The 27,874-nt window shown below is 38.6% G+C and overlaps 1 protein-coding gene across 1 annotated transcript; it reads left to right on the plus strand.

Annotated features, from left to right (window-relative positions):
* On the plus strand, positions 1-27,874 carry LOC308355957 (kinetochore-associated protein NSL1 homolog; the record flags this gene model as incomplete). The annotated part of the gene is made up of 6 exons (XM_080824508.1): positions 1-6; positions 823-898; positions 5,253-5,383; positions 7,397-7,451; positions 26,280-26,347; positions 27,596-27,874. 6 exons carry the CDS (start codon positions 1-3, stop codon positions 27,872-27,874), a joined length of 615 nt encoding a protein of 204 aa, XP_080680634.1.

A 27,874-nucleotide genomic window follows, 5' to 3' on the forward strand; every position in this document is an offset into this window, starting at 1 on the left:
ATGGAAGTAAGAACGAGGGCCTGGGGACTCTTGGGTTTAGCAAATAAATCTCTGAAGCTTCTCCCTCAAAAATTTTGATCCAAGTCAGTGAGAACGAGGACAGTAACCGCAGCCAGCATGTGTGTTTCTTCCTATTTTTTTTTAAGATTTTATTTGTTTATTTATTTGACAGAAAGAGAGAGAGAGATCACAAGTAGGCAGAGCAGCAGGCAGAGAGAGAGGGGGAAGCAGTCTCCCCGCTGAGCAGAGAGCCCGATGCATGGCTACATCCCAGGACCCTGAGATCTCAGAACCCTGAGATCATGACCTGAGCGGAAGGCAGAGGCTTAACCCACTAGGCCACCCAGGCGTCCCTGCACTTCCTATTTTAAAGCAAACTCCAGATCTCGTGTCATTTCATTTCTATATACCTCAGTGTACATCTCTAAAAAATACAGTCCTTCATGAAGTAGAAATTAATTTTACTTTGTTTTAAGCATTTTTCCCTTGTTAACACTGATGCGTGTTCAGCAGCACGTGTAGTACTTGTGCCCTTGAGATTCAGCTGAGCTCAACTTTGTTAGCTTGTATTTTTTCTTCATTAAAGAAGTACATAAATTTTGCATCAAATTTTCTCAGATGTACCATAATGGTTATCAGAGCTAAAATGAAGGAAGAATCAGTGATTGAAATGGGATCTTCACTGAAAAGAATACAGTAATAAGCTCGTCTATTTTTCTTGGTCTTCTGTATTACAAATCTGAAGTTCTTACTTTGCCAAAATGTTTTAGTTCAATATTTAAAGTTATTTTCAGCGACTTGAGTATTGTGAATTTATTTCAGACTTTTGAATCAGCTGTGCAAGAAAATGTCAGCATTAATGGACAAGCATGGCAGGAAGCTTCAGATAGTTTTATGGGTATGTGATTTAACTTTCCTTCTGTCATTAATTCCTCAGTGATTTTTGTGGCTAATTTTATCTTGAATGCTAATTTTTAATCCCCGTTTTCAGTCTTGTTTTTTTTTAAAAGATTTATTAGTTTGTTTGTTTATTTGAGAGAGACAGCAGAGTGAGAGAGAGCACCAGCAGGGTGGGGGGCACAGAGGGAGAGGGAGAAGCAGGCTTACCGCTGAGCAGGGAAGCCCCATGCAGGGCTCCATTCCAGGACCCTGGGATCATGACATGAGCCAAAGGCAGATGCCCAACCGACTGAGCCACCTAGGGGCCCCTCGGTGTCCCTTCTTCTAAAAATTTTCCTTCACCAAAAAAAAAAAAAAAAAAAAAAAAAAAAGTTTCCTTCACTGGGGGGGGGAAAGGGAAACAATTCTAGAAGGCTACTGAGGCAAACTATACAGTAGTTGCCTTGGTTTTAATATACGCTATCTGGCATTCTCAATAAGGTTTTCATCTGATTAGATTGAAAGTATTCTTGTCAGTAGGTTGTCGGAAAATACTGTACTGCTATCTCCAGATGAAGAAACGGGCCCAGAGAATTTCTGTGATTAAAACCTTATAAATCAAGTTGTATTTTTACAAATGATCCTTATAGTAGACAGTGAAGTACCCTTAGAAGTACAAAGTTAAATTCTAAGAGTCCCAACCATGTAAAGGATGAAGTAAATATATGGAGAAACCCCCTAAGAGACAGAATGCTTTCTTTCTGTTTAATATTTATTTAACTAATTAATTTGAGAGGGAGAGAGAGAGCGAGAAAACACAAGCAGGGGGAGCTGCAGAGGAAGAGGAGAAGCAGACTCCCCGCTGAGCAGGGAGCCTGATGCAGGGCTCAATCCCAGGATCCCGGGATCATGACCTGAGCTGAAGTTTAACTGACTGGTCCACCAAGATACCCCAGAATACTTTCTTCAAAACAGACTTAATTGTAATCCTAATGGTGTTGACATACCTAAAAAAAAAAAAATCAAAATCTTAATGGAAAGAAAACGGTCCGTGGCCAGTGTAAGAAGGCAACAAATTTAGTAGAAAAGAAATGATCTGTGTGAAGAAAGGGTCAGAATTCTCCAGCAAAGTCTAGGAGAAGGGCTACCCTCACGAGAGGGTCAGAGTATCTTGTCTTTCCCCATGGTCATATTACAGAGTCTGACCAGCATAACTTGGTATCACTGCTTGGTATTACTTGCTATCCAGTTATACCCTTGAGCTGATTCCAAGCCATCAGGTAACCCTCTGTGGTTATAATTTTTCTTCTCAACATTAAGGTAATACTTTGCCCAGAAAACTTCAATGTTTAACCCTTGGGATTATTATAGTTATCTCTTCAAGGTCACCAAAATTTACTTTCTGGTTTATATATTGAAATGGTAAAAGCAGTAACATTAGATTTCCCGAATAACAGAATGATGGCCAATTAGTAGAGGAGAGGAAGTGTATCACAATCACCTAAGAGTATTTTTAAACTCTACGGCCTTCCCTGTGTCTTTATTTGACTCTTGTTCTGTGAAGTCAGTTTGGAGTTGCTTTATTGTTTGCTCCAGGCTGCCTTTAGCAATATGATTCATCAATTTATAGATTAAGATACGTATTTTCTAATTGGTTGGCAGCCTGGGTAGAGTGTGGTTATTCTTTGCCCCTTTTCTTCCTTATGACTGTGAGGCAAATAGTTCAGAATACTATAATTTTACCTGCTTTCACTGACACTTGATAGTGACATACCAAATTCTAGGCCATAGATGAAAACACGCGGTCCTTACTATTTAGGAACTCATTGTTAATGGAAAGAAATGGACAGGGAATTACTATACTGTTTAGGAAGGGGGATAAGACCTAATCGAGTAGATTGTTGTTAAATGCATTTAATGAATGACAGCATGCTAGATAAAAAGGAGGAAGGATATTGGAAGCAGAGAGAACAGCATGTGCAAAGGCACGAAAGAGTGATATGTTTGGAAAATGTCAGAAATGAATTGGGAAAACGAATGGCAGGTGTGACCAGAGGTAAGCTGAGGCCAGATCACAAAGAGCCCTGAGAGTTTGCTAAGGAATTTGTACTTTATCCTGCAGGCAATGGGGAGCCAGTGGAGATTTTTAAAATAGAATTTACATGAAAAGCTTTGCATTTTAGAACACTGAGTGCTGCCTGTGAAGGGGGTGGATTGGAGAGGGGTGAAATTCAAGGTGGGCTGATCTGAGGGAAGTTACTGCAGTAGTACAGTAAGAGACGGTGAAGACATGCTCAAAGACAGGAGAAAAGGAGAGAAGAAGGTTCTGCAGATGAGATTCAAAGGGTTTGTATCTGATCAAATACATAGAAGCAGTAAGGAAGCTTCACAAGGGCAGAGGTTTGTCTGTTTTGTTCACTGGGATCATTGTAGAAATGAGTGAACAAATAAAAGGAAAGAAGAAATGAATATACAAGTGAAAACAACTTTCTCCCTTCCTCTGTGGCTACCCTGAAAGGACTTGATTTCAGGGTTGACCAGGTTCATTTAAGAATTAAAGTGTACGTTTCCCGAGAGCAGGGGCTATATTTGTTTTTCAGCACTTGGCTTGGCATATAGTAGGTACACAGTAAATACTTGTTAAATTGGTGACAAAATCTTCTCTCAAATCTGCTCAAATTGTTTATACATTCAGTTTTGTAGCTTTATCATTAGGTGGCGCTGAAAAACCATTTTCCTCCATAGAAGATTTAGCTGGGAGACTTTTTTTTCTTAACTGTGAAATAGTACGTTATTTCAGGCTAATGACTGAACTTTTTAAATGGTAAGTTAAAATTTAGGAAAGGCTACTCATCTCAATGAGTATTCAAAGTAAGCAGTGATTGTTTTTCTCATAATACTCCCAAAAGAATTTAGTTGGTCTTAGTATCTGTTACATGAATGAGATATACCCGATGTACTTCATCAATCTTGACCCAGTATGTGTGTGTGTGTATATATATGCTGATATGTCAGCAATGTTTGAAAGCTTCCAAAAATAAATATCACAGTTTCGGAATTCTTAGTGAAGCTTCTACTTAATAAAATAGATACATTTCTAGCATAGACCGTGACATAGAACAGCTATGATGTGAGACCACTTAGGCCAATGATCTAGCTCTTTAGTTTAGTTTAGTTTTGTTTGGAGATTTATTTATTTGAGAGAGAGTGAGGGTGTGAATGCGCATGTAAGAAGCCGGTTTTTTGGTGGGGGGGAGCAGAGGGAGAAGGAGAGAATGCTCAAGTAGACTCCCCACTGAGCAAGGAGACACTCGGGCTGGATCCTAGGATCCTGAGATCATGACTGAACTGAAATCAAGAGTCAGACCTGTCATCGACTCAGCCACCCAGGCACCCCGTTCTGTAGTACTTTTAACTACTTATTCTTGAAGACGACTTTCAAAATAAGGTTGATGTACCACCTGCATTCATTTCATCTAGAGTACTTCGTTTTGGGGCCCCATTCCGGAGGCCTCTGTTGAATCAAAATGTCTGCACTTCTGACAAGTTCCCCATGTAATTATTTTGCTGAAGTTTGAGATTCACTATTTTAAAACAGGAAAGCAACAGAGAAGAGTTTTAGTTAAAGTATAAAGTCACCGTGTCTCTTGCTTTTTCCTGCTATTTATCCATTGGTATCTATTTCAGATTTCACTTTTCTGCTCTGCTACTGTCACAGCTCTGGTGCAGCACATAATAAAGTCAAAACATGTTGGAAACTCTAACATTAAATGCCCTTTACAGTCTAGTGCTTTTATATTTTATCATCCTTCTTTCCTTACACTTTGTCCTGCAGCCACTTAGAACTTTTAGTTTTAGAACAAAGTTTCCCAAAACCTCTGTGATCTTGCAAATACAGTTTGCTCTGCCTAAAGTGCTTCCTCCTGTTATTTTTTGTCCCACCCTTTTTTATCCAATGGATTTACATTTATATTTCAAGCCTTAGCTCAAATGTCGCTTTCTGTTTAACGTCTTAAATTCCCCAGGTAGAGTTAGTGTTCTCTTATTCTGTGTCTATATAGCATTTTGTTCATACCTTAATTGCACTTATCAAGTTGTTTTGCAGTTATGTTTCTTCCAGGCTCTTAGGAAGCAGGGATCATGTTATATTCATCTTTGTATTTTTCTGATTTAGGCCTGGCTTCCCATAGGTGCTCAGTAATTGGTTTTTCAGTGGGTAAATAAATGAATTAATCACCAAGGGGAGGTCCATTAACTTACTATATTTGTTTTCAATTATTTTGTATTTTCTAAATTTAGCTTGTTACATTTCTATATACAATATAAGCAATGTGTTTTAAGAAATGTTTGATACTGTTTGTCTCTTGAAATAGATTCTGATATCAAAGTATTTGAAGATCAGTTTGATGAAATCATAGTAGATGTAGCCACAAAACGTAAGCAGTATCCCAGAAAGATCCTTGAATGTGTCATCAAAACCATAAAAGCAACACAAGAAATTCTGGTAAGATGATTTATCTTTGAGATAAGAAGCTTTGTTTTATGTCTGTTTTACTATAAAAAAGTTAACATATGAGGTCTTTGTGGACACACGTGACGTTTTGTTCTCTTTGTCTTTTCTTACTCAATTACTACTGTTTGTCTCGTGAGATTTTTTTTTTCCAGTTCTAAGTTATACTAGATTTTGAACATAGCTGATTTTAAAATATAATTTGAGGAAAGAAGACTAACTTTCCAATTCTGAGACAGGAAAGAAAAATAAGTTTATCTTTATTTTTTAAGATTTTATTTATTTGAGGTGCGGCAGTGGGAGAGCATCTTTAAGCAGACTCCCTGCTAAGCGCAGACCTTGACCTGGGGCTCAATCTCACAACCTCTGAGATCATGACCTGAGCCAGAACCAAGAGTCAGACGCTTTGAGCCATCCAGGCCCTCAATAAATTTGTCTGTGGAGCCTTTTCTTTCTTTGTGTCATTTGTGTTTGGCACATTATTTGTACATGTTTCTAAATTCTGGAAGGCCTCTTTAGCTTAAATTGATGATGAAGGTTGAATACCTGTCAGAACACTGAAATTTGCTTTATAAATTGTGTGTAATTTGTTTTGCTCCAAAAGTCATGATGGTGTGGGAGTAGGTTTGCTGGGAACGGCACTGCCTCTGGAGCGAGAAACACATGTTGCTTTACATCATGTTATACTACTTATCATTACTTTTTGAAATTAGCATACTTTCACATTTAAATCTTCCAGTAGCTTTTTGTCAGGAATTGTTTCAGACAGTGCAGGCATTGTTCTGTGAGAAAAAAATATAAGCAGCATTTTTCTTTTTCTTTTTTTCTTCCCAAGCATTTTCAAAAAAATACCCCACTCTATCCTCTCCCACTCAGCCTTGCGTTTTAAAGCTTCCCTGAGAAATGTATTTCTTTTCTCTCTGTTATCACCCCCTTCTTTCCCGGAACAGAACTGAGCTGGCAATGAGTATTGCATCAACGAAAGAAGGCGGGCAGGCCTAGGTGAGGTGCTGCCGTGGAAGGTTAAAAATGGACGCCAAACGGATTGATGGGGTGAGGATACTGAAGGCAGCCCTTTTAGAAAACATTTTTGGCTCCTGCTGGCTTTGGGCAGGAGTAAGGAACATTTTACTCTTTCTTTTTGCTAAATTACAGATCTTATTCCATGAGCCTTGCCCAGGGGCCATGCGAAGCTCCGTGTTGTTCCAGTTTTGCTGTATGTACTGCTGAAGGGAGCGCGTGGATCCTTTGCTGTAATTCTGCTCTCACAGTCCCAGGATATCACAGGACAGATACGCGTCAGTGCGCTGACGTGGTAGCGGCCGCCTTGTAAAACAGAGCTCCTGGGAAAGAGTTCCAAGCTCCAAACACTTCTCTTAAAATGAACTTTAGAAAACCTGTCTGTTCATAATTTGGAGACTGCCTTGTACTTTAAACAGAAAATTCAGTCTCTGTGGCTTTAATTTGCTTGCTTGCTTTTCTTAAACTTTTTTTGTGGTGCTATTTCTTAGCGTATGCAGTGGGTGGCAATGCTAGCAAAGGTAACATTTAGTTTGATCTTTCCCCTCCTTTCCTAAAGATTTCAGGACTGACCTTCCTTCCTTCCTTTCTTCCCCTTCCTTCCTCTCTCCTTCCTTCCTTTCCCTCCCTCTTCCTTCCTTCTTTCCTTTCCTTCCTTCCTTCCTTACTCTTACTTATTGGAGAGAGAGAGAAAGCACTAGTGGGGCATGGTGGTAAGGGGCAGAGGGAGAGGGAGAAGCAGACTCCCTGCTGAGCAGAGAACTCAGTGCTCAACACTGGGCTCCATCCAAGGACCCTGAGATCATGACCTGAGGTGACCTGAGCCGTAGACACTCAACTGACTGAGCCACCCACGCACCCTCCCCCCTTTTTTTCGTTAGAAGAACGGTTCTACCAGCTAATAGTATATTTGCTTATATTAGTTGAAGGAAATGTTTATATGAAGGATTAAGTGATTAAATCTGTTTTACCTTATACTGTGTTTAGAAGCAGTACTACCCTGTTGTACATCCATTGGACCTCAAATATGACCCTGATCCAGGTGAGTCATTGCTCATTTGTGATAAAAGTGAAGCACCAGCTTGTAATTTTTATGAGTTCCTAATCCTCTTTTAAAGGTGTCAGTGGGAAGGATATCTTCCCTTCGACGCTCTAACTTACTACTGTGTTTCGCTCTTCTCTAAGATTATAAAAACTTGGCTCTAAATGTACTGGCTCAGTAATCTCCAGGAGTAGGTCCTAGGAATCTGGACTTTTATAAAGCTCTCCCTTGACCTGGACTATTAACAACATCTCAGTCTCTAACTTCTGTTATAGTACCGTCCCATTTCTCACTGCTACTATACTGTCCATGCTTTGTATTACGGTCTAAGTTATACTGTTAAAGCATTCATGGTGTCACTCCCCAGTGTGATGACCGTCATTGGTTTCTCAATGTTTGCAAAATAAAACCCAATACAAATATATTGTTGAGCTTAAGAAGAGATATGCATACTTGATAAACCTTTGAACTCAATTCTGTTTCCATTTAGATGCATCCTTTAAAACTCAGAGAAATAAAATGGGTAAATCTTATGTAAATCTAGCAACAGAATTTGCATTGCTAAAACGGTGGATCATATATATTTTTAAATGGCTCTATTCACACATTTAAAAATTCGTAACAATTCTCCTAAGAGATCTTTTGGTGTTTTCTTTGGCATTCAAAAGTACCATTTATTTGTTTCTTTATTTTTTAAGATCATATTAATTTGTTTATTAGAGAGAGTGAGAGCACACATGTGCACGTGCAAGCCAGGGAGCAGCTGAGGGAGAGGGACAAGCACATTCCATGCTGAGCACGGAGCCTGATGTGGGACTCAGTCCTGCGACCCCGAGGCCATGACCTGAGCTGAAATCAAGAGTCAGGTGTTTAACTGACTGAGACACCCTGGTGCACCCCCCCTCCTTTTCTTAAATACCCTTTCAGAACTTTTAGAAGAACAGTTAAAACCTTGATTTGTTTGTATGGGCAACTTACACTTATGGTTTTGCGTACTTTATCTTTGTCTAATTGTGCACTACTTTCTAACATGTCCTGCCCCTCCTAAATCTCCCAAAGCCAATGGGGATAAACCAAGAGGGGGATGTACAAGTGTATAGATACTCAGAAATTTGTTAAAATCACAGCATTCACTCTGTTTGACAAATAAAAATTGACCTAGGCCCACTAAAAAGGTGAAGTTGCCAAAATGCAGTAGTTGACATAGACTGTTTTGATTTTGAGCAACATGAAGATAATAGTTGAAACTTGTGGTATCATAATTACCCAAGTATTGCTTTTCTTTTCTTTCTTTCTTTCTTTTTTTTTTTGTGTAAACTCTACATCCAGTGTGGGGCGTGAATTCATGATCCGGAGATCAAGAGTCACACGCTCTACAACTGAGCCAGCCAGTTGCCCCTGCCTCAAGTATTACTTTTTAAAGATAATTATCCTCTAAAGAAACTTGTAAACTTTTTATCTTAGGAGGGAAAACAAATTTACTTTAATGATCTTTAAGGTCCCCTCTCTCTCTTTCAAATAAATAAATAAAACTAAAAAAATAATAACCTTTTGATTATTCCTATCTCATTTACAACAACATACCTTATAATACTGCTTATAATATAATACTGCTTAACTTGTAATACATCTAACTGATAAAATCATACAAAATTAACTAAAATGGCTTAGGAAAATAGAAAGCATACATTTGTATGGAACCTAAAAGTCTGAATAATCTGCATGGGAAAGTTTTTGTGGGAACTTGTTGAAAAATTTTTCTTGTTATTAGAATATTAAGTGATATCAAATTTATTTGAAAGCCGACATTTTTAAAAGAAGGTTTTCTGGTTTTCAAAAAACAATACTTAGCCAATGTGTATAACATTGATTTGGCAGTCACGTTGAGAACTTCGAGGTATACGTAGTTAAAGTAGACAGATTCTCGTATGAAGAGCTTCTGTTTGAGTGTGAGAGATGAACATAAAACAATTCTTTCATGCCCTTAACTGGTTCTCTTCCCAGTTTCCCCTGAGTAAATGGTACCTTCATCTGTGTTTTTGCTTTAGTTAGAAGTCAGCCTTTCCTCCCTTGAACTCCTCATATCCAGTCCATCAATAAACTACAAATGATTCCTTTGAAAATCTCACGTTCATCTGTTTGTCTCCATCCTGCTATTATCACTTCTAATCTAGATCATCATCATTTTAGTCAGGATTTCCGCATATACTTTCTAGAAGGTCTTCCTGGTTCACTCTTGTTTTTTCCCCATTCCATTGTAGATGTATATTGGGCAGAGTTGATTTTTTAAAAGTTCTTTGAAATATTTCAAACATATAGAAAATATGGAGTATAACATAATGGACATCTTTGTTGCTACCACCCATGTTTAAGGGCTATTCACATTTTTGCCAAATTTGTTTCAGACCTTTTTAGGAACCTGTGGATGCGCTTGAATCCTTCTCTGTACTCTTTTACTATTCTATCCTATTCTCTCTTACTTCAGAAGTAATCACTATCTTCAAGCTGAGTGGATCCTTACTGTCCATGTTACTCTTTTACTGTATAGACATGTAACCAGAAATAATGTGTGGCATTCATTTTTTAGATTTTTATATAAATTGTATCATACTGATCATATTCTGCAACTTTCCCCCCCTTGACACTGTATATACACAAAGCTTTCCATGCATTGAGCTAATATATAGTATTCCAGAATATGAAGAAACCACTGCTTATCCATTCCTCTGTTGCGAGACACTTAGATTATTTCTTTTTTTGCTGTTATAAATAGTATTACAATGAACATTCTTATAACTGTTTCCTTATATAGTGTAAATATGCCACAGATTTTCTGGAGTACATTTCTGGAAGCAGAATTTCTAGGTCATAAGGTTTGTTTCTATTCAGCTATTACATTTGAACTGTTACTATTCAGCCATAACGTTCTATTACATATGAACTTTACTGCCCATCCAAAGTAGTTGTATCAGTTTACATTCCCACGAGCAGTGTTTGAAAGTTCTTGCTTTCCCAAATTTTGCCAGCATTTGTTACTGTCAGGCTTTCAGTATAATCACAGTTATACAGCCATCACCAAAATAAATTTTTAAACATTTCCATCACTTCAAAAAGAAATCTCATACTCCTTAGCCATTCTCCCCCAGTCTCTTCCCTCTCTGCCCTGGCCCTAGGCAACCACTAATCTGCTTACTGTCTATAGATTTGAGTGTTCTGGACATTTATATAAATGGAATCATGCAATATGTTGTCCTTTAAGAATGAAACAAGATGAAACCAGAGAGGGAGACAAACCATAAGAGACTCTTAATTTTAGGAAACAAACTGAGGGTTGCTGGAGGGGAGGGACGTGGGGGATGGGGTAACTGGGTGGTAGACATTGGGGAGGGTATGTGTTGTAATGAGCACTGGGTATCACATGAGACTGATGGATCTTGACCTGTACCCCTGAAACAAATCATACATTATATGTTAACTAATTGAATTTAGTTAAAAAAAAAAAAATTGGGTGCCTAGGTGGCTCAGTCAGTTAAGTGGCTACCTTCGGCTCAGATCGTGATCTCAGGATCCTGGGATCGAGTCCCACATTGGGCTCCCTGCTCAGCGGGGAGTCTGCTTCTCCCTCTCCCTCTGCCTGCTGCTCCCCCTGCTTATACTCTCTCTCTCTCTCTGTCAAATAAATAAAATATTATAAAAAATTAATAAAAAAAAGAATGAATGGCTTCTTTTAATTAGCATAGTGTTTTTGAGGTCCAATCGTGTTGTAGGATGTATCACTGCTTCATTTCTTTTCATCGCCAAAGAATACTCCCTCTTACATATATACTTTCCATTTATCCATTCATCAGTGTAGAGACTTTTTTTTTTTTCCCAAGTAGGCCCTGTGCCCAGTGTGGGGCTCGAACTCATGACCGTAAGATCAAGAGTCGCATGCTCTACTGACTGAGCCAGCCAGGCATCCCCAGTGTAGAGATATTTCTGAGTTGTTTCCATGTTTGACTATTATGAATAATGCTGCTGTGGACATATATGTATAAGTTTTGTGTGGACATGTTTTCAGTTCTCTTGAGTATATGTAACTAGGAATGGGATTGCTGGATTATATGGTAACTCTAGTTTAGATTTTTTTTTTTAAAGACTTACTCATTTGAGAGAGAGAGAGCACAAGTGGGGTGGGAGGGGCAGAGGGAGAGAGAGAGCAGACCCCCCACTGTGCTGGGAGCCTGATGTGGGGCTCCGTTCCAGGACTCTGATATCATAACCTGAGCCAAAGGTAGATGCTTAACTGACTGAGCCACCCAGACACCCTCTCCCTTATTTTTTTTAAGATTGTATTTATTTATTTAGATACAGAGCACGTGACCCGTGGTAGGGGCAGAGGGAGAGGGAGGGAAGAGAATCTCAAGTAGACTCTACACTGAGCATGGATCCCTACTTGGGGGCTCCATCTCGTGACCGTCAGATCATGACCTCAGCAGAAATCAAGAGTGGGTTGCTCAACCGACTGAGCCACGCAGGTGCCCCAACTCTAGTTGAGCTTTTTGAGGAACTGCTGAAGTGCTTTCCAGGGCGGCTGTACCGTTCACATTACTACCAGGAGAGTGTGAGGGTTCCATTTGCTCCAGAGCCTCACCAAATCTGGTTATATTTGTCTTTCTTTTTGTGGCCATTCTAATGGGTGGGAAGTGGTATCCTACTGTGATTTTGATTGGCATTTCTCTTCTGATTAACAATGAGCATCTTTTCTTGTGCTTATCGGTCATTAGTTTATCTTTGGAGAAATGTCTATTCACATGCTTTGACCATTTTTTTTTTAAAGATTTTTTATTTATTTATTTGACAGATAGAGATCACAAGCAGGCAGAGAGGCAGGCAGAGAGAGAGAGGAGGAAGCAGGCTCCCTGCGGAGCAGAGAGCCCGATGAGGGGCTCGATCCCAGGACCCTGGGATCATGACCAGAGCTGAAGGCAGAGGCTTTAACCCACTGAGCCACCCAGGCGCCCCTGCTTTGACCATTTTTAAATTGGATTATTTAACTTTTTATTTTTTATTATTTTTTTAAAGATTTTATTTGTTTATTGGACAGAGAGAGATCACAAGTAGGCAGAGCAGCAGGCAGAGAGAGAGAGGGAAGCAGGCTCCCCGCTGAGCAGGGAGACCCCTGTGGGCTCGATCCCAGGACCCCGAGATCATGACCTGAGCCGAGAGCAGAGGCTTAGCCCACTGAGCCACCCAGGCGCCCCTATTTATCTTTTTTTTGTTGAGTTGTAATTATTCTTTATATATTCTGGAAATCAGTCCATTATCAGATACGTGATTTACAAATATTTTCTCCTTTGTCTTTATGTTGTCTTTCACTTTCTTGATGGTTTTCTTTGAAGTACAAAAGTTTTAAATTTTGATAAGTCCAATTTATTTACTTTTTTCCTTTGATTGTTTACACATTTGATGTCTTATCTCAGAAACCATTACCTAATACAAGGTCATGAAGATTTGTTTCTAAGAGTTTCATAGTTTTAGTTCTTACATTTAGGTCTTTGATCCATTTTGAGTTAATTTTTGTGTATGGTGTGAGGTAGGACTCCAACTTCGTTCTTTTATGTATGTATATCTAAATTGTTTCTAGCACCATTTGTTGAAAAGACTATTTTTCACTTCGGTGAATTGTACTGGCAACCTTGTTAGAAGTGAGTTCACTGTAATGTGCAGATTTATTTCTGGTCCTACCGTTCTATTTCATTGATCTGTATATCTGTCCTTGGGCCAGTACTACGCTGTTTTGATTATTAAAGTTTTGCAGTAAGTTTTGAAATCAGAGCATACAGGGCCTCCAACTTGGTGCTTTTTCAAGAATGTTTGGCATTCCTGGCTCCCTTAAATTTCCATATGAATTTTAGAATCAGTTTGTCAATTTTGCAAGGAAGCCAGCTGGGATTTTGATAGGGATTGTGTTGAAATTGAAGATTAATCTGGGAGTAATGCTAACTTAAGGTTAAGTTTTCCAGTCCATGAACAACAAACATCTTTCCATTTATTTAGATCTTTGACTTCTTTCAACAGAGTTTTCTAGTTTTTAGCACTTCTTTTGTTACATTTATTCCCAAGTATTTTATTCTTTTGATGCTAATGTAATTGGGATTTTGAGAAATTTTATTTTCACTTTGGTCATTGCTATTATATAGGAATGGAATTGATTTTTATGTATTGATCTTGCTGAGCTCATTTATTAGTTTTTTAGTGGATTCTTTAGGATTTTCTATATAAAAGATTATATCATATCATCTGCAAATAGAGGTAGATTTACTTCTCCCTTTCCAGTCTGCATACCTGACATTCATTGTTGATGAAAGGTCTTCTGAGAGTGTAACTGCCATTTTTATAGAAAGTCTCTCCTGACTTTTTAGATCTTCTCTGTAATTCTTAGTGCTCTGCAATTTTACCACAATGTGCCTAGATGTTTATTTTTAGTTTTCTAGCAGGGTGTTTTATGTGTACTTGTTTCTTATTTTTTAACATTGAAAATAATTTTATTTTTCTTGATTGTATAAAAACACATTCACATTCTAAAAATGTTAAAAGCATAGGAAATACAGTACATGAACTTACATACTCATGATTATTGCTTTATTTCTACACCTTCAGTCCACCTGCAAATCTTGCTGCCCTTACTTTGGAAACATACTCCAAATTCAGCCACATCCCCCTAAATCCATCACTACCTCTCTTATGCATGTTCTCTTAGCAGGATTTCTATGATAGTCACCTCACTGGTCTCCTTCCTTCCATTCCAGTTTTCCACCCAGGCGCCAGAGAATTCCTTTCAAAGCATAATCAGATCATCTCACCCCCTGCTTAAAACCCTGTAGTGGCTCCCCATCCTCCTTCCCTTGGTTTACAAGATCCTTTCTGACTTGGTCCCTGGCTGTTTCTTGGAGTTCATCTGTGACCTTGGTCTCTTATCATTCTCACCTTTCCTTATTGTGCTGCAAAGGCACTAGCATTCTTGCTGTTTCCCCAAAGACATGCCAAACGCACACTTGCCCTGTGGCTTTCTCACTTGCTGTTCCCTGGTTCCCCTCTGAAACCACCTGCCTGACTCACTTCACTTAGCTCTCTGTTCAAGGTTACCTCATCCGAGAGGTTTTTCCTGACAACCTCTATCACATTCCCTTCTGACTCCTTTAGTCATACTCTGTCCCCTTAATCTGCTTTTGTTTTTTCACCACTTAAGACATATAATATCTGTTTGTTTTATCATCTTTACCCCCCTCCACCGTATTATAAACTGCCCATGAATAAGGACTTTGTTTTGTACTTGTGTATCCCATGCTAACTCTCTGAGATCATTATCTGACATTGTACATTCAAGAAGTATCTAGGAAACAAATACACAATTTTAGGTAAATTGATCATATGCATTTAAAAAATAAAGATAGTATTCTATTTTATACTTTTTGTTTTTCGCTTCCTCTCTCTCTTCCATTCACTACACCTTTAGATATCCAATCTTAACCTGGTACAATACCGTTTACCCGTCTTTCTCCACTTACATAATCATACAGGAATACATATGTACTGGACATTTACCGGGGTAATTTATTTTATAGAAAATTGGTTCATGTATTCACATTGTGTGCAGTTTACTCTTTTAACCTAAGGATATGGTAGAAATCCTCCAATTCAACTGCCATAGATCTGTGTTTGTATTTTAAATTGTTATATTTTTATAGTTTTTGTGCTCATAGTGAATGCAAGTTTAATATGAAATTTTAAAGAACCAGTGGTGTATATATAGTAGTAAATGAAAATCCTCCCAAGTCTGCTGATCCCACACACCTTCAAATAGAAAACCAGTTTGATATGTCCGATTTTAGATCTTTATCACTGTATTTGCAAGCGAGCCGACAGGCACAGGGGATTTTAAGTTGTTTATTTTCTTATATAACTATTACATAATACATTCTGTGACTTTTTCACTCAACAATGTCACAGTAGTTCAACTCTGCATTTTGTTGGCAATTTCTTTGTGATTTGTACACACACAATTTTATTTAAATAGATTATGTACATTTGGGAGGAGTGGGATTTTTTATTTGTTTTGCTTGCATCCTCTTTCCTCCCATCTTCCACTCACGTCTCCAAGTATACTTTCAATCAGAGGACTCCCATCTTCTAGAAAATCTTTAACCTAATCTTTCAACTTTGCTTCATCATTTCTTCTATTTTTGTATTATTCTTGTTTGCATTTAATAATTTATTTTTCTTGGGGCACCTGGGTGACTCAGTGGGTTAGAGCCTCTGCCTTTGGCTCAGGTCATGATCCCAGGGTCCTGGGATCGAGCCCTGCATCGGGTTCTCTGCTCAGCAGGGAGCCTGCTTCCTCCTCCCTCTCTCTCTCTCTCTCTCTCTCTGCCTGCCTTTCTGCCTATTTGTGATCTCTGTCTGTCAAATAAATGAACAAAATCTTTAAAAAATAAAAATAATGTATTTTTCTCTTGTGCTATTATGATTTCCTTCAGCTATGAGAAGATCCTAAGCTTTTAAAATTGTTCTTAGATTGCTCTATTTTTATGCCATCTGCAGGATTCTCACCTTGGCATTAGTTACATTGGCTATCCTTCATGGTTGTGATCTCTTCTTGTATTTTAGAATTTTGATTGGTAGACTTTTCCTTCACTAAGATTATTTATGCACCTATTTTCTTGTCGCTGCTTTCCCTCCTTCCTGTCTAGTAGTTTTGTGGTTGCCTTTCATCTGGCCCCTGAAAAGTCTCAGCAAAGAGGCAGTCTCGAGTTGGCAGCATGGGGCCCCTGTTCCCCTGTAATATAGGAGATAGTGGATCTAGTCACTAAGGCAGCAGACAGCTTGGTCCAGGACCAGGCTTTGAGGCATTATCTGCCTCCCATTATTTCTAATACATGCCTCAGCTCCTGGCCATTGTTATTGGCAGGACTTTTTCAGCCTGCTTCTCAGGGTAGAAAAACTCTACTTCAGCCCTTGGTTTCATACAGTGAAGCTGACTCTTCCCATTCCCTGCTCCTCTGGGGTACTCTGGGTGCGCCCCTTTTATGTTATAGAAGCAAATTCCTGGTGACCTACTGCCTACTTGCCATCTCCTTACTGGTAGATCTGCAACTTCAGCCTGACGTATAGCTTTTTCTCTTTTAATTTTTTATGGTTCATAGAAATGTTTCTTTTGTATATGCTTTGGGATAGCTTTTTAATTTTCTGTATTTATCAGATGATGTTTTGGACAAAGGTGGGGAGTTTTGTGAATTTCCAAGACCAACTACTCTTGAGCATAAATCTGTTTTCATTCCTCTGCTTAAATCCGAAAACCTTCCAATTAAAAAAGATATGTATCTATCTATCTATATATATATACTACATTTCAAACACTTTTTTTTTTTAAGGATTTTATTTATTTGACGGAGAGAGACACTTAGGGAGGGAACACAAGCAGGGGGAGAGGGAGAAGCAGGTTTCCTGCAGAGCAGGGAGCCTGACGCTCCCAGGAGCCCCAGGACCCCAAGATCATGTTCCGAGCGTGGATCATGATGTGAGCATGAAGGCAGACCTGATGCTTAACAACTGAGCCACCCAGGCACCCCACATTTCAAACATCTTAACGTTCCCTTATATGGTCTGGCCCCCACCTACCTCTCCAAATTCATTTCAGGCACTTTCCTTTTTGCCGTAGCCCTGTGGCCCACCTTTCAGTTTTTCGAAAGTGCCTCACTTTCAAACATGCTTTTTCCTGGTGCTTCTAAAGTTGACATCTTCTCAATTTTTCTCTCATTTGAATGATACCTTCTCAGGGGTGCCTGGGTGGCTCAGTGGGTTAAGCCTCTGCTTTGAGCTCAGGTCATGATCTCAGGGTCCTGGGATCAAGCCCCGCATCGGGCTCTCTTCTGGGCACAGAGCCTGCTTCCCCCGTACCCCCCACCCCCTGCAAGTCAAATGAATAAATAAAATCTTAAAAAAAAAAAAACGCTATCTCCTCAGAGAGATCTTCCCTAACCACTCTAATGACAATAGCCCCTTCTCAGTACTCTATCATAATACTTGTTTATTTCCTAAATAGCGCGTATTACAATATATTTGTGTATTTCCTTGTTTATGGTCTCACAAAACTGAAAGCTCCATGAGCTTTTTTACTTTGTATTTGCATTATATGTGCCCAGCATATAGCACCATGCTCGGTACATTTTGAGGGGCCGTTACTCATCCATGCACTCGGCATACTTTTCAGATGTCCACCATATGCCAGAACTGTTCTCCTCGTAGAGGATATAATGGTGAGCAACACAAACAATATCCCTGCTCTGAGGAGCTTCTGTTCTAGTTGTGAGCGGAAAAGTAGAAACAAATATAAAAGTAAACAGTCAGTGTAGGGTCATGCGTTTAGGTGATGAAAAACACTTTCTGGGAAAGTAGCAAGAAGGGATTTATCTTATGACAAGAGGAAGAGCCTTTCAGTTAGGGTAGAGCTAGAACAAGGTTCCTAAGTCGAGGGTGTTTCTAGTTCTTGAGTATTTATGGAGTAAAAGACCACTGAGGATACAGTAAAGGGAATGGTAGGAAAGAACATTATCGGACAATGTTAGAGACTTGGCCCAGGCCAGCAACCACAGGCGAGGAGTTTGGAAATACATGGTACCTTAAGAGAGATACAACTCTTCAGTATGGAAGATGCTGGTGAGGTGCAGGTGGGAGTGGATATACAAGATTATGTATTATCTGTGACCTAGCAGGTGTGTTTGACAGCTCTGTTTAAGTTGTAGCAAACGGTCACCTTCCGGAAAGTCATAAATCACTGCTTAGGTTTTTGTTTCATTTTCACCAGGGGTGCTACCTTTCAAGTCATGGTTCTTATTCATGCCTTTAATCATCCCTTTAGCAACCAGCATAAGCCAGACATCCTATGTAATGCAGGCTCCCTTGCTCAGTTATGCACATAAAATACACTGGGAATAGAAAGGAAGCTCTCAGTTAGTGCTTTTCTGCTGAATGTCTACATTCGTGCAGGCTTTTAGAAGTTCATGTTTCCCTGTTTAGTCAGTGCAGTGACCTGAAAGCAAAACTAGGTTGATTACCCAATCTTTCATTTCCACTTTTTCATTTCCCTATGTTTTAGAAAGCAAGTGCCAAGGGGAGGCAGTGTCCTCAAGGGTGCCTACTTCCACATTTTTAAGAGGCAACTTTTTTTTTTTTTAATATCCTTGCAGCAATCCTCTGATTAGTTGTCTACCAGTAAGATGAATTTTCATTTGTCAGTTATAACCTTTTGTGATCCTATTAGTAAAACTAATAATTGCTTCTATATTGTCTTCTTTTTTAAAAAAGTTCCTTAAAGTTAGTTGAAGAGACTCCCTTTCTCCCCTGTCCTTCACTAAACATGTAGTGATGACAAGGAGCTATTTTAAGTTTCTCTACAGTAGACTTGATACTTCCAGTTCTTCTGCTGACCCTACAAGCAGAAGACTGGACAGTTCGTCTTCTTTCTTAATAATGCCAACTTGCTTAAGCCACTGCCAGAGTATTTACAGGTAGTTACTCGCTTACAAATGGTTACGTTTCAAAAATTCTTATTCAGTCTGAGCTTTAGAATTTGAAATGCATTTCCCCTCTGAAAAAAATTTGCAAGTAGTATTATAAATGGGTAAGTTTCTAGGCTACCCTTTAAAGACCAATTTTTCCTATAATGTAGCTGAAATACTGCCATTTACGTTGGAAAATATTAGGAAAATCACGTTGTAGATGCACCTTTGTTCCAGTACAGATGCTTAAATAGGAGTTAGAGGGAACAGTCTGGATCCCTAAATACCTTTGCAGTGACAGGATAGTGGAGTCACAGAGATGTCCCCATGAAAGCTGTGGAGAGAAGGTCATGGGGAGCGCATCTGGAGGAAGCCCATCCGCAGTCTCCCACACGGCAGAGCCCGGCCATCTGCGTGTGCTACATTCTTCAGTCAGATGTTTGTATGTCAGGAGTACTTACACGCTCTTTTACTAGGTACAAGAGTGAAAAATTCATTTAAAATAATCTTGAGTGAGGGAGTGAAAGTTTATATATTTTGAACTTTTGTAAGCAGATATTAATGTTGGAAAATGCCTTTCTGGATGCATTTTATAGGCAACATTCATATATTTAGTGATCATTTTTATTTCTGTGTGTGTGTCTTTTAGTGCTTATTAAAATCTTTGTGTGCTTTTATTCCTAAAGTCATTGCTGTTCCTTAGTTTTCAATGAAAGGAATTTATTTCACATAACTTTAAAAATATACTATAATGTTAATAGTTAAAACAGAGTTAAATCTAGAATTGTGCTATTTTCAGTTTTTTACCAGACATAATTTGTTTTCATTTCAAAGGGATTTTTATTACCTTGGAGCTAACTTTTGACCATTTGTTAACTTTTATTCTTATAATTCTGGACAGCCGGATATTTTGGAAAGTTACATATGGAGTATAAAAGAGCATATGCTTTGAATTCTAGGAAACGTGGGTTCTAATTCTATTCTAGATCATTTCTCAGTTCTCACAGCTTCTGTTTTCTTATCTATAAAAGGAGGCTGATGAAACCTGCTTGCCTCACAGGGTTGCTAATGGTTATTACACAAGATTGATTGGCAATGGATGCCACCCCATGCTACTACAGGAGTGGGCTGTCAGGGGATTAAGTAGAGACAGCTGTCACGTCATTGTGTTTCTCTTCTCGGTACTTCTGTTTTCTTTTCAGAATAAACTGCACTCATCAGATTCACTTTTAATCTCTCATTTTTGTCAAGAAATCAGTAGTATTTAGTATTTATGTTGTTATGACTATATAAATGTTCTTTGGTATAAGTCAGGTAATCATTACTGTGAGTATGTTTTTCTTGAACAGCTTCCCATCCTCCTTTGGAATGATAATTGCTTTATTTTTCTGTTTGTTTTGTTTGCTGTTGTGTCTATCAGTAATTCTTTCCCAAACTCTTTAATAGAACTGTAGAATTCCTCTCAGCATGGTAAACACTTAAGGTTATCCATCAAATCCATTTTAAAACCTTTTCCTTTTTCTTGGAGATATTCCTCTGGGAGCCTTTTGTCTTCCTAGTCTAATCTGGACTGGTTGCTGTCTAGGCTGCTGCAAAGCTTTGTTCCATCCTTTCCTTTCCTCACCATCCTAGGAATTTCCTGCACTTCTGTTTTGAGTCATGTTTCCTGGTTCCTGTGTTGTCTTCTTTCTTGATTTATTCCCTTGTTTTGGTATAGCACATCCTCTATCATCTACCTCCTATTCCCACTCACCCCAGCCATCCAGCAGCAGATCCTCTTCTATGGAAACTTTCTCATAACACCTGTGAAGCCTCTACTCTTTTTTTCAATTCCCCTGTTGCACTGACCTCACCCTTCTTTGTACCTCCACAGCACTCTTGTCATAGCCTTGTTTCATCGTACATTTTGAGCACCTGCTCTACATGTCAGGCACTGTGGTCAACACTAGGGAGTTCAAGGTTAAGAGAATGAGGTTCTTGTTCCCAAGGAATGCTGATAGATGAATAACACCATGGTTCTTACTGGAGACAGTACTGCCCCCTAGCGGCCCTTTTCAGAAAGTGGGGTAAGTTTCTGGTTACCACAGTAATGGAGAGGGTACAGCTGACATTTTGGAGTCAGGAGCCAGGAACACTAAATGTCTTCAATGTCCAGCACAACTTTAGAATATTCCACCAGAAGTTCATGTGTGAAAATCTGTTTATAATTGTCCAAACCTGGGACCTAACTCCATTCTGCATATAAACTACTCTTGGCACTTTTACATTGTCGTTGCTTGTGCAAGAGATAACAGATATTGTTGTCCATTAGTGTGGATTTATGGACATTTTTTTTCAAAATAGCAGGTATTTATACAAAAATTAAGAATCCCTTGGATGACAGATTATTTTGTAAATCATGCAGTAACAATGAAGAATATAAATCACCATTATCCTTCTAGAGTAGATGTTAAAAAAGATTCTGTTCATTGTTGTGTGGATGTGTGTATATATTGAGGTATAACGTACTGTGCATAGCTTGATGAATTCATACACATTCATACACATAAACATGCGTAACTGCCACCTTGATCTGGATATGCTGAGTGTCTGCATGATTGGGAAACATAGGATAAACTTATTTGGAAACAGTATGTCATATTTTCAAATAATGTGCCTATTATGTTTTCATGTATACAATAAGTACAACTGAAGGTATCCCAAAAGTCGAGAAACAAGAAAAATAGTATATTTATTATGTATTAATAATTGGACCCATTGCATTAAATTTAGAAATACTTGAGTTTAAAGAAAGAGATATTGAGTATATTATCTGAAAATGTAACTAACACATATTTATCCTACTTCCTGACTTTATGGACAGTCTGTACTATGTAACATTTCCAGTACCCAAAGCAGTTTCCTCACCTTCCTGTTTAGTACTCCCTGGGTATCAGAGGTAACCACTCTGACTTACATCATCATATTTCTTCAAATATTCTTTCTCTGTTAGTCAACATGTGCAGGAAAGGTAAATAAAACTTTTAAAAAGAAACAAACTAGCCAAAGGAATCTTTGCAACTAGAGCTACATTTTATCAGTCTATGAAAATGTTTTAGGTTCAGTTACAACTTTCATACTCCTTTTTTTCAAAGGACAATGAATTATTTAGGGGCATTTCCAATAGCATTTTTTAAAAAAAGATTTTATTTATTTATTTGACAGAGATCACAGTAGGCAGAGAGGCAGGCAGAGAGAGAGAGAGAGGGGTAAGCAGGCTCCCCGCTGAGCAGAGAGCCCGATGCGGGGCTCGATCTCAGGACCCCGAGATCATGACCCGAGCCAAAGGCAGAGGCCCAACCCACTGAGCCACCCAGGCGCCCCAAGATTTATTTATTTATTTATTTATTTTTTTTTTTTAATTTATTTGACAGAGATCACAGTAGGCAGAGAGGCAGGCAGAGAGAGAGAGAGAGGGGTAAGCAGGCTCCCCGCTGAGCAGAGAGCCCGATGCGGGGCTGGATCCCAGGACCCTGGGATCAGGACCTGAGCGGAAGGTAGAGGCTTTAACCCACTGAGCCACCCAGGTGCCCCTGTGTTTATTCTTATTCAAAAGCTATCCCCAGAGATCTATCTACAATCCAGAATTGATCCATAAAGATCTACCGTGTATCTCCTCTATAGTTTCTCATATTCTCGTTTTGGCCCAGTCTATCCTAAGTTCCTCATCGCCTTTTGATAGTATGATCACTAAAGTCCTTTTAAGTAAATGTTCATAACAAATGTAGTCAGAATTATGGTGGAATTGCAGAGTAGGATTTAATCTTAACACCTTCCCATAATTTAGGGAATTATTTTGACGTGGCATTTTTAATAAGGCCATCTCATTTGTAGAAATATTGCACATTGTAATTTTTACCGTTTCAACAGCCTATACTTTGTCTCAGTATGTTGTTCATAGTCCATTTTCCCCTCCTAATCATATTAAAATCGTATAGTCTGTTATTTCTCATAAAACACTAATTTTTCTATTTGTGTTTATCTGGTCTTTTGTTTTCTACGTAGAATGACTTCTAATATGAATTTTCTTAAATCCAAACTTAGTATAATAGTTACAATTATTTGAGTACTTCATTATGTCTTCTGATGTGGTTGGATAGGAACATACTAAACATATTAAATAATATTTTATGATAAATGTCCATTTTTCCTTTGTATTTCTATTTATATATCAGAAATATCATCCATGAATTTTTTTTGGAATAGTAAGGGAACTTGACGAAACATGTTCTAAAGGAGGAAGTTGAGTCTGATAGGGTTGAGAAGCTGTTCTGAACCAATCAGTGCAGTGCAGTCTTCTAGATATTCTACCGGAACTGTCAGGACAAGTGGCAGTCTGTAGCCCGGGAATGCTCAGTTCAGGCAGAGGGTAGAATTCGTGGCAGGGATCGTGGAAATGTGAGGCTGCACAGGAAAAGTTTGAGCCGATTTTCAACAAGTGCTGGTTTGTTTCTGTGCGTTTATCATCTAACCTGAATGTTCCTTGAGAGGCAGAGACCGTTTTTCCTTACTCTGAGTCCCTAGTGCTGGGCCTAGTCCACGGAAAATATATAAAAAATGTAGGAAGAATGGGCAACCCCCACACAGGTGGGAGAGAACTGAAGGGTGGGCCTGGCCAGAAGCCAGATTGCCGCAAGAGTGCCAGGGGCTGGATCATGTATTTGTCATACTCAGAAGGAAATTTATTTATTTACTTATTTTAAAAAGATTATTTATTTGACAGAAACAGCGAGAGGGAATACAAGCGGGGAGTGGGGGAGGGAGTGGGAGAGGCAGAACCAGGCTTCTCGCTGAGCAGGGAGCCCCACACAGGGCTTCATCTCAGGACAGATCCCGAAGGCAGATGCTTAACTAAGCCACCCAGGTGACCCTCAGAAGGAAATTTAATAATTGCCTAAGTACTTTGGGGAAATCTCCCTAAATCTTAAAAGAATTGAAATTAGCATATTATTCTAAGGTAAGGGTCCTTAGAATAAAGGGGGATTATGAATTTGGATACAAAAAAATTACATTATTTTTACTATCCTCAGACTGAGATTTAACATTTCTTTCAACATGGAATGTAGGTCACACTGGTAGTATTAGCAGTACCTGTAAACATTTTTTTTTGCTATTAAAAGCCATAGATATTTTCTTTCTTTCTTTCTTTTTTAAATATTTTATTTATTTATTTGTCAGAAAGGGATCACAAGTAGGCAGAGAGGCAGGCAGAGAGAGAGAGGAGGAAGCAGGCTTCCCGATAAGCAGAGAGCCTGATGCGGGGCTCGATCCCAGGACCCTGGGATCAGGACCTGAGCCGAAGGCAGAGGCTTTAACCCACTGAGCCACCCAGGTGCCCCAAAGCCATAGATATTTTCGGTTTCAGTTGTTGCAGGTACGTCACAATATTGTTTATGCTCACTATTTTCACATTATGGTAATTATTAGACCTGGTGTTTGATCTTGTTATTTAAACCACTAATAAGCACATGTATTACCTATCATAACTTTGTAATAATTGTATTTTGAAATTTAAAAACATTCTGAAATTCTAGAGTAAGCAAAAGCAGTGTTATAATGATAGAAATCAGATGAGTGCTTGTTTCTTGTAGGGAGGTTTGATTGGGAAAAGGACACAAGCGAACTTTCTAGGGTGATGGAAGTGTCCTGTGCATGGTATGCATATATCACAGGTGACTGAATGTTAAACTTGACATCTGCATTTCACTATATGTAAATTACACCTCAATTAAAAAACGAATACATTTAGAACTATTCTTAGAAGGTATCTGTAGGCTTCATCAAATTGCCAAAGAAGTCTCTGGTGGCAAAAATGGTTAAGAACCCTTTTTTCTTTTTTAAAGATTTTATTTATTTATTTAACAGAGAGAAAGATCACAAGAAGGCAGAGAGGCAGGCAGAGAGGCAGGCAGAGAGGCAGGCAGAGAGGCAGGCAGAGAGAGAGGGGGAAGCAGGCTCCCCACTGAGCAGAGAGCCTGATCCCAGGACCCAGAGATATACCCTGAGCTGAAGGCAGAGGCCTAACCCACTGAGCCACCCAGGTGCCCCGGGTTAAGAACCTTTTACAGAGGCTATCCTTTTGCCTTTGCCTTTCTCTTTCTTTGCGTACCCCCTTCTCCCAGTTACTTTTGCTATTCATTTCCCCTTTATTCTAAATGTGTTCTCACTTTTTTGACCCAAAGAAAGTCAGAAAAGAAAAACAGCAGCTATGAAAGAAATTTTTTGCTTGGTTATTTGCCACTTCCTGAAGCCAGTAAGGCTGTAGCTCTCCTAACGTGGTTATGTATCTGCTTAGATTTGAAGTAATTTCTACTGATAACTACTCTTCTGGAAACTAATTTGTAGATGATTTCAAAAGGAAATGATTTTTTTAAGATTTTATTTCTTTATTTGAGAGAGAGCACAAGCAGGGGGATCAGCACAGGGAGAGGGAGAAGCAGACTCCCTGCTGAGCAGGGAGCCCAATGTGGGGCTCTATCCCAGAACCCTGGGATTATGACCTGAGGTGAAGGGAGACGCTTAACCAACTGAGCCACCCAGGCACCCCAAGTAATGATTTTTCTTATCCAGTTCTGCTTGGAGTTTTAGTAGCATTTTTATTCCTGGAATAAAATTATATGTTATAATTTTATTATATCGTTGAGTACGCAGTTCTGTTGTGAAGTAGCCGTGAACATTTATAACAAAGATTGGAAGGAAATAAAATGTATTAGGAATCAGTAAAGCATCAAGGAAGGAAGGAAAGAAAAATTAATATTACTGACAGTCTAATCCAGGTTTTTTTCCCCCAGAAATTCCATTTAGGTATCCCTGATGCAGTGTGATACTGTATATTCCAAATTCAAAGATGTTTTGCTTATAGAATACTCAGTAATACAGATATCAGATATTAGCCTATATCTATTTAAAATGTGGTGACAGGACTTGAGGATGTTGAACACAGTGTAGATACGTATAGAACAAATATGGGGCTATCAGCTGCACACAGTGCTAAGACTACTAATAGAACTCTTGTTGCCTGTCATCTTATAACTGTTAGTTTTACTCTACCGTTCTAACGTTTCCACGACCTTTTTATTTACTAAATGAATTTAACGGGACACTTGCTTTAATAGATTACAAAGTATTCTAAGAAAGATTGAACTAAGGTGGATAATCCTAACAGATTTTTGTCCAAATAACATCTATGTGTCTTATGAGTTTATATTAGATAATAACCCTAAAATACTATTTGGCGGTTTCTTTGCAGCCTGTCGAGTGGAAAATTTGAAGTGCAGAGGAGAAACAATAGCTAAGGAAATCAGTGAAGCCATGAAGGTAAAATCTACATGCCGAAAAGTTATAAAATGAACAAAATGGAGCTAGGTATTTGCTTTAAACATGGATATATATTTAGTCTCTTATAACAGGAATTCTCAGTAGTCTTTTATGTAGATATTTAATGAATTTATTAAAGAGACAATAACACTGAGGATAATGAACATTTAGTAGGCACCAGTATATGCCAGTTTTAGATCTGGTTTCTTTGAAGATTGATTATATTTTTGAATTCTGAGAGTTAGCAGTCCATCAAACAGTTTTGGATAGTAATACTGCCTAACTTTTAGTGAGCATTTATGGGTCAGGCACCATTTATCTGCTTTACATACGTTACCTTCCAATAATCCTAGGAAGTAGATAACTGCTAATTTCCCTGTTCTATAGTTGGGAAACTGAGGCACAGAGAGAGGCTATTGCTTGCCCAAATAAATAAATGAGACAAGACTAAACCCTGGATATTTGGCTCCAGAGCCTATATATATATTCCTAACTGCTATAGTATGCTGCATATCCAACTCGGATACCTTAATATTGTTATAATACAACTGTTTATATTCTTGACATTTATTTTATGCATACAGGAAAACATCTGGATATGTAGTTTATGAAAACTGTTTCAAAACTCTTTGGAATTTCCCATGTTTTGATAATTTTCTGTAATATTCTTTTGAGGTTTGTATTCATTCCATGATTTTCTGGTACCCAAAGCATTTTCTTTATCAAGAGTTGGCAAACTAGTGGCAAAAATCTAGCCTTGCCACTTATCTTTGCAAATAAAACTTCATTGGAACACAGCTGTTTCCATTCATTTATTTATTGTCTGTGGCTTCTTTACATTACAATGCAGAGTTGAGTAGCTGTGACAGAGATGTAAAGCCCTTTACAGGAAAAATGTACTGGTTCCTGCTCTGGATGATCAAGATTTCTAAAATACTTCTATCCTCAAATATGGAATTTTAGACATTAAATCCTCAGTTCTGAAATTCTGTTACTTCCTGCTGCCAAAGTTTTATTTTACTACGAGGCATCGCAGGAATAGGATGTATCTTTTTAGTTTTAGTTTTTGTTTAAAATCCTCAATTAATATTGGTATTTTAAGGTCACGCCAAATATCCATGACCCAAATAATTAGGTCTTAGAAAAAGCCTTAACCTGAAGAATGACATTCTAGAGCATTGTCTCTGGCTCTGTGTGTGTGTGTTTCAACCTGAGATTAATGTTATGTATTACTGTTGTTTGTTTAAGTCCTTGTCTGCATTAATTGAACAAGGAGATGGATTTTCCCAAGTTTTAAAGATGCAGCCTATTATCCAGCTCCAGAGGGTCCACCAAGAAGTCTTTTCCGGTTGTTATAGGAAACCAGATGTTAAACCTGAGAGCTATAGAACACAAATAGAAACCACACCAACAGAGACTTCAACCAGGAAAGCCACTGACCTGGTCCTGAAAAGAAGGCGACCTAAAGACTGTCCCCAGAGAAAATGGTATCCACTGCGGCCAAAGAGAATTAATCTGGACACATAA

The sequence above is a fragment of the Martes martes genome, assembly GCF_963455335.1.
Source record: "Martes martes genome assembly, chromosome: 15".
Lineage (NCBI taxonomy): Eukaryota > Metazoa > Chordata > Mammalia > Carnivora > Mustelidae > Martes > Martes martes.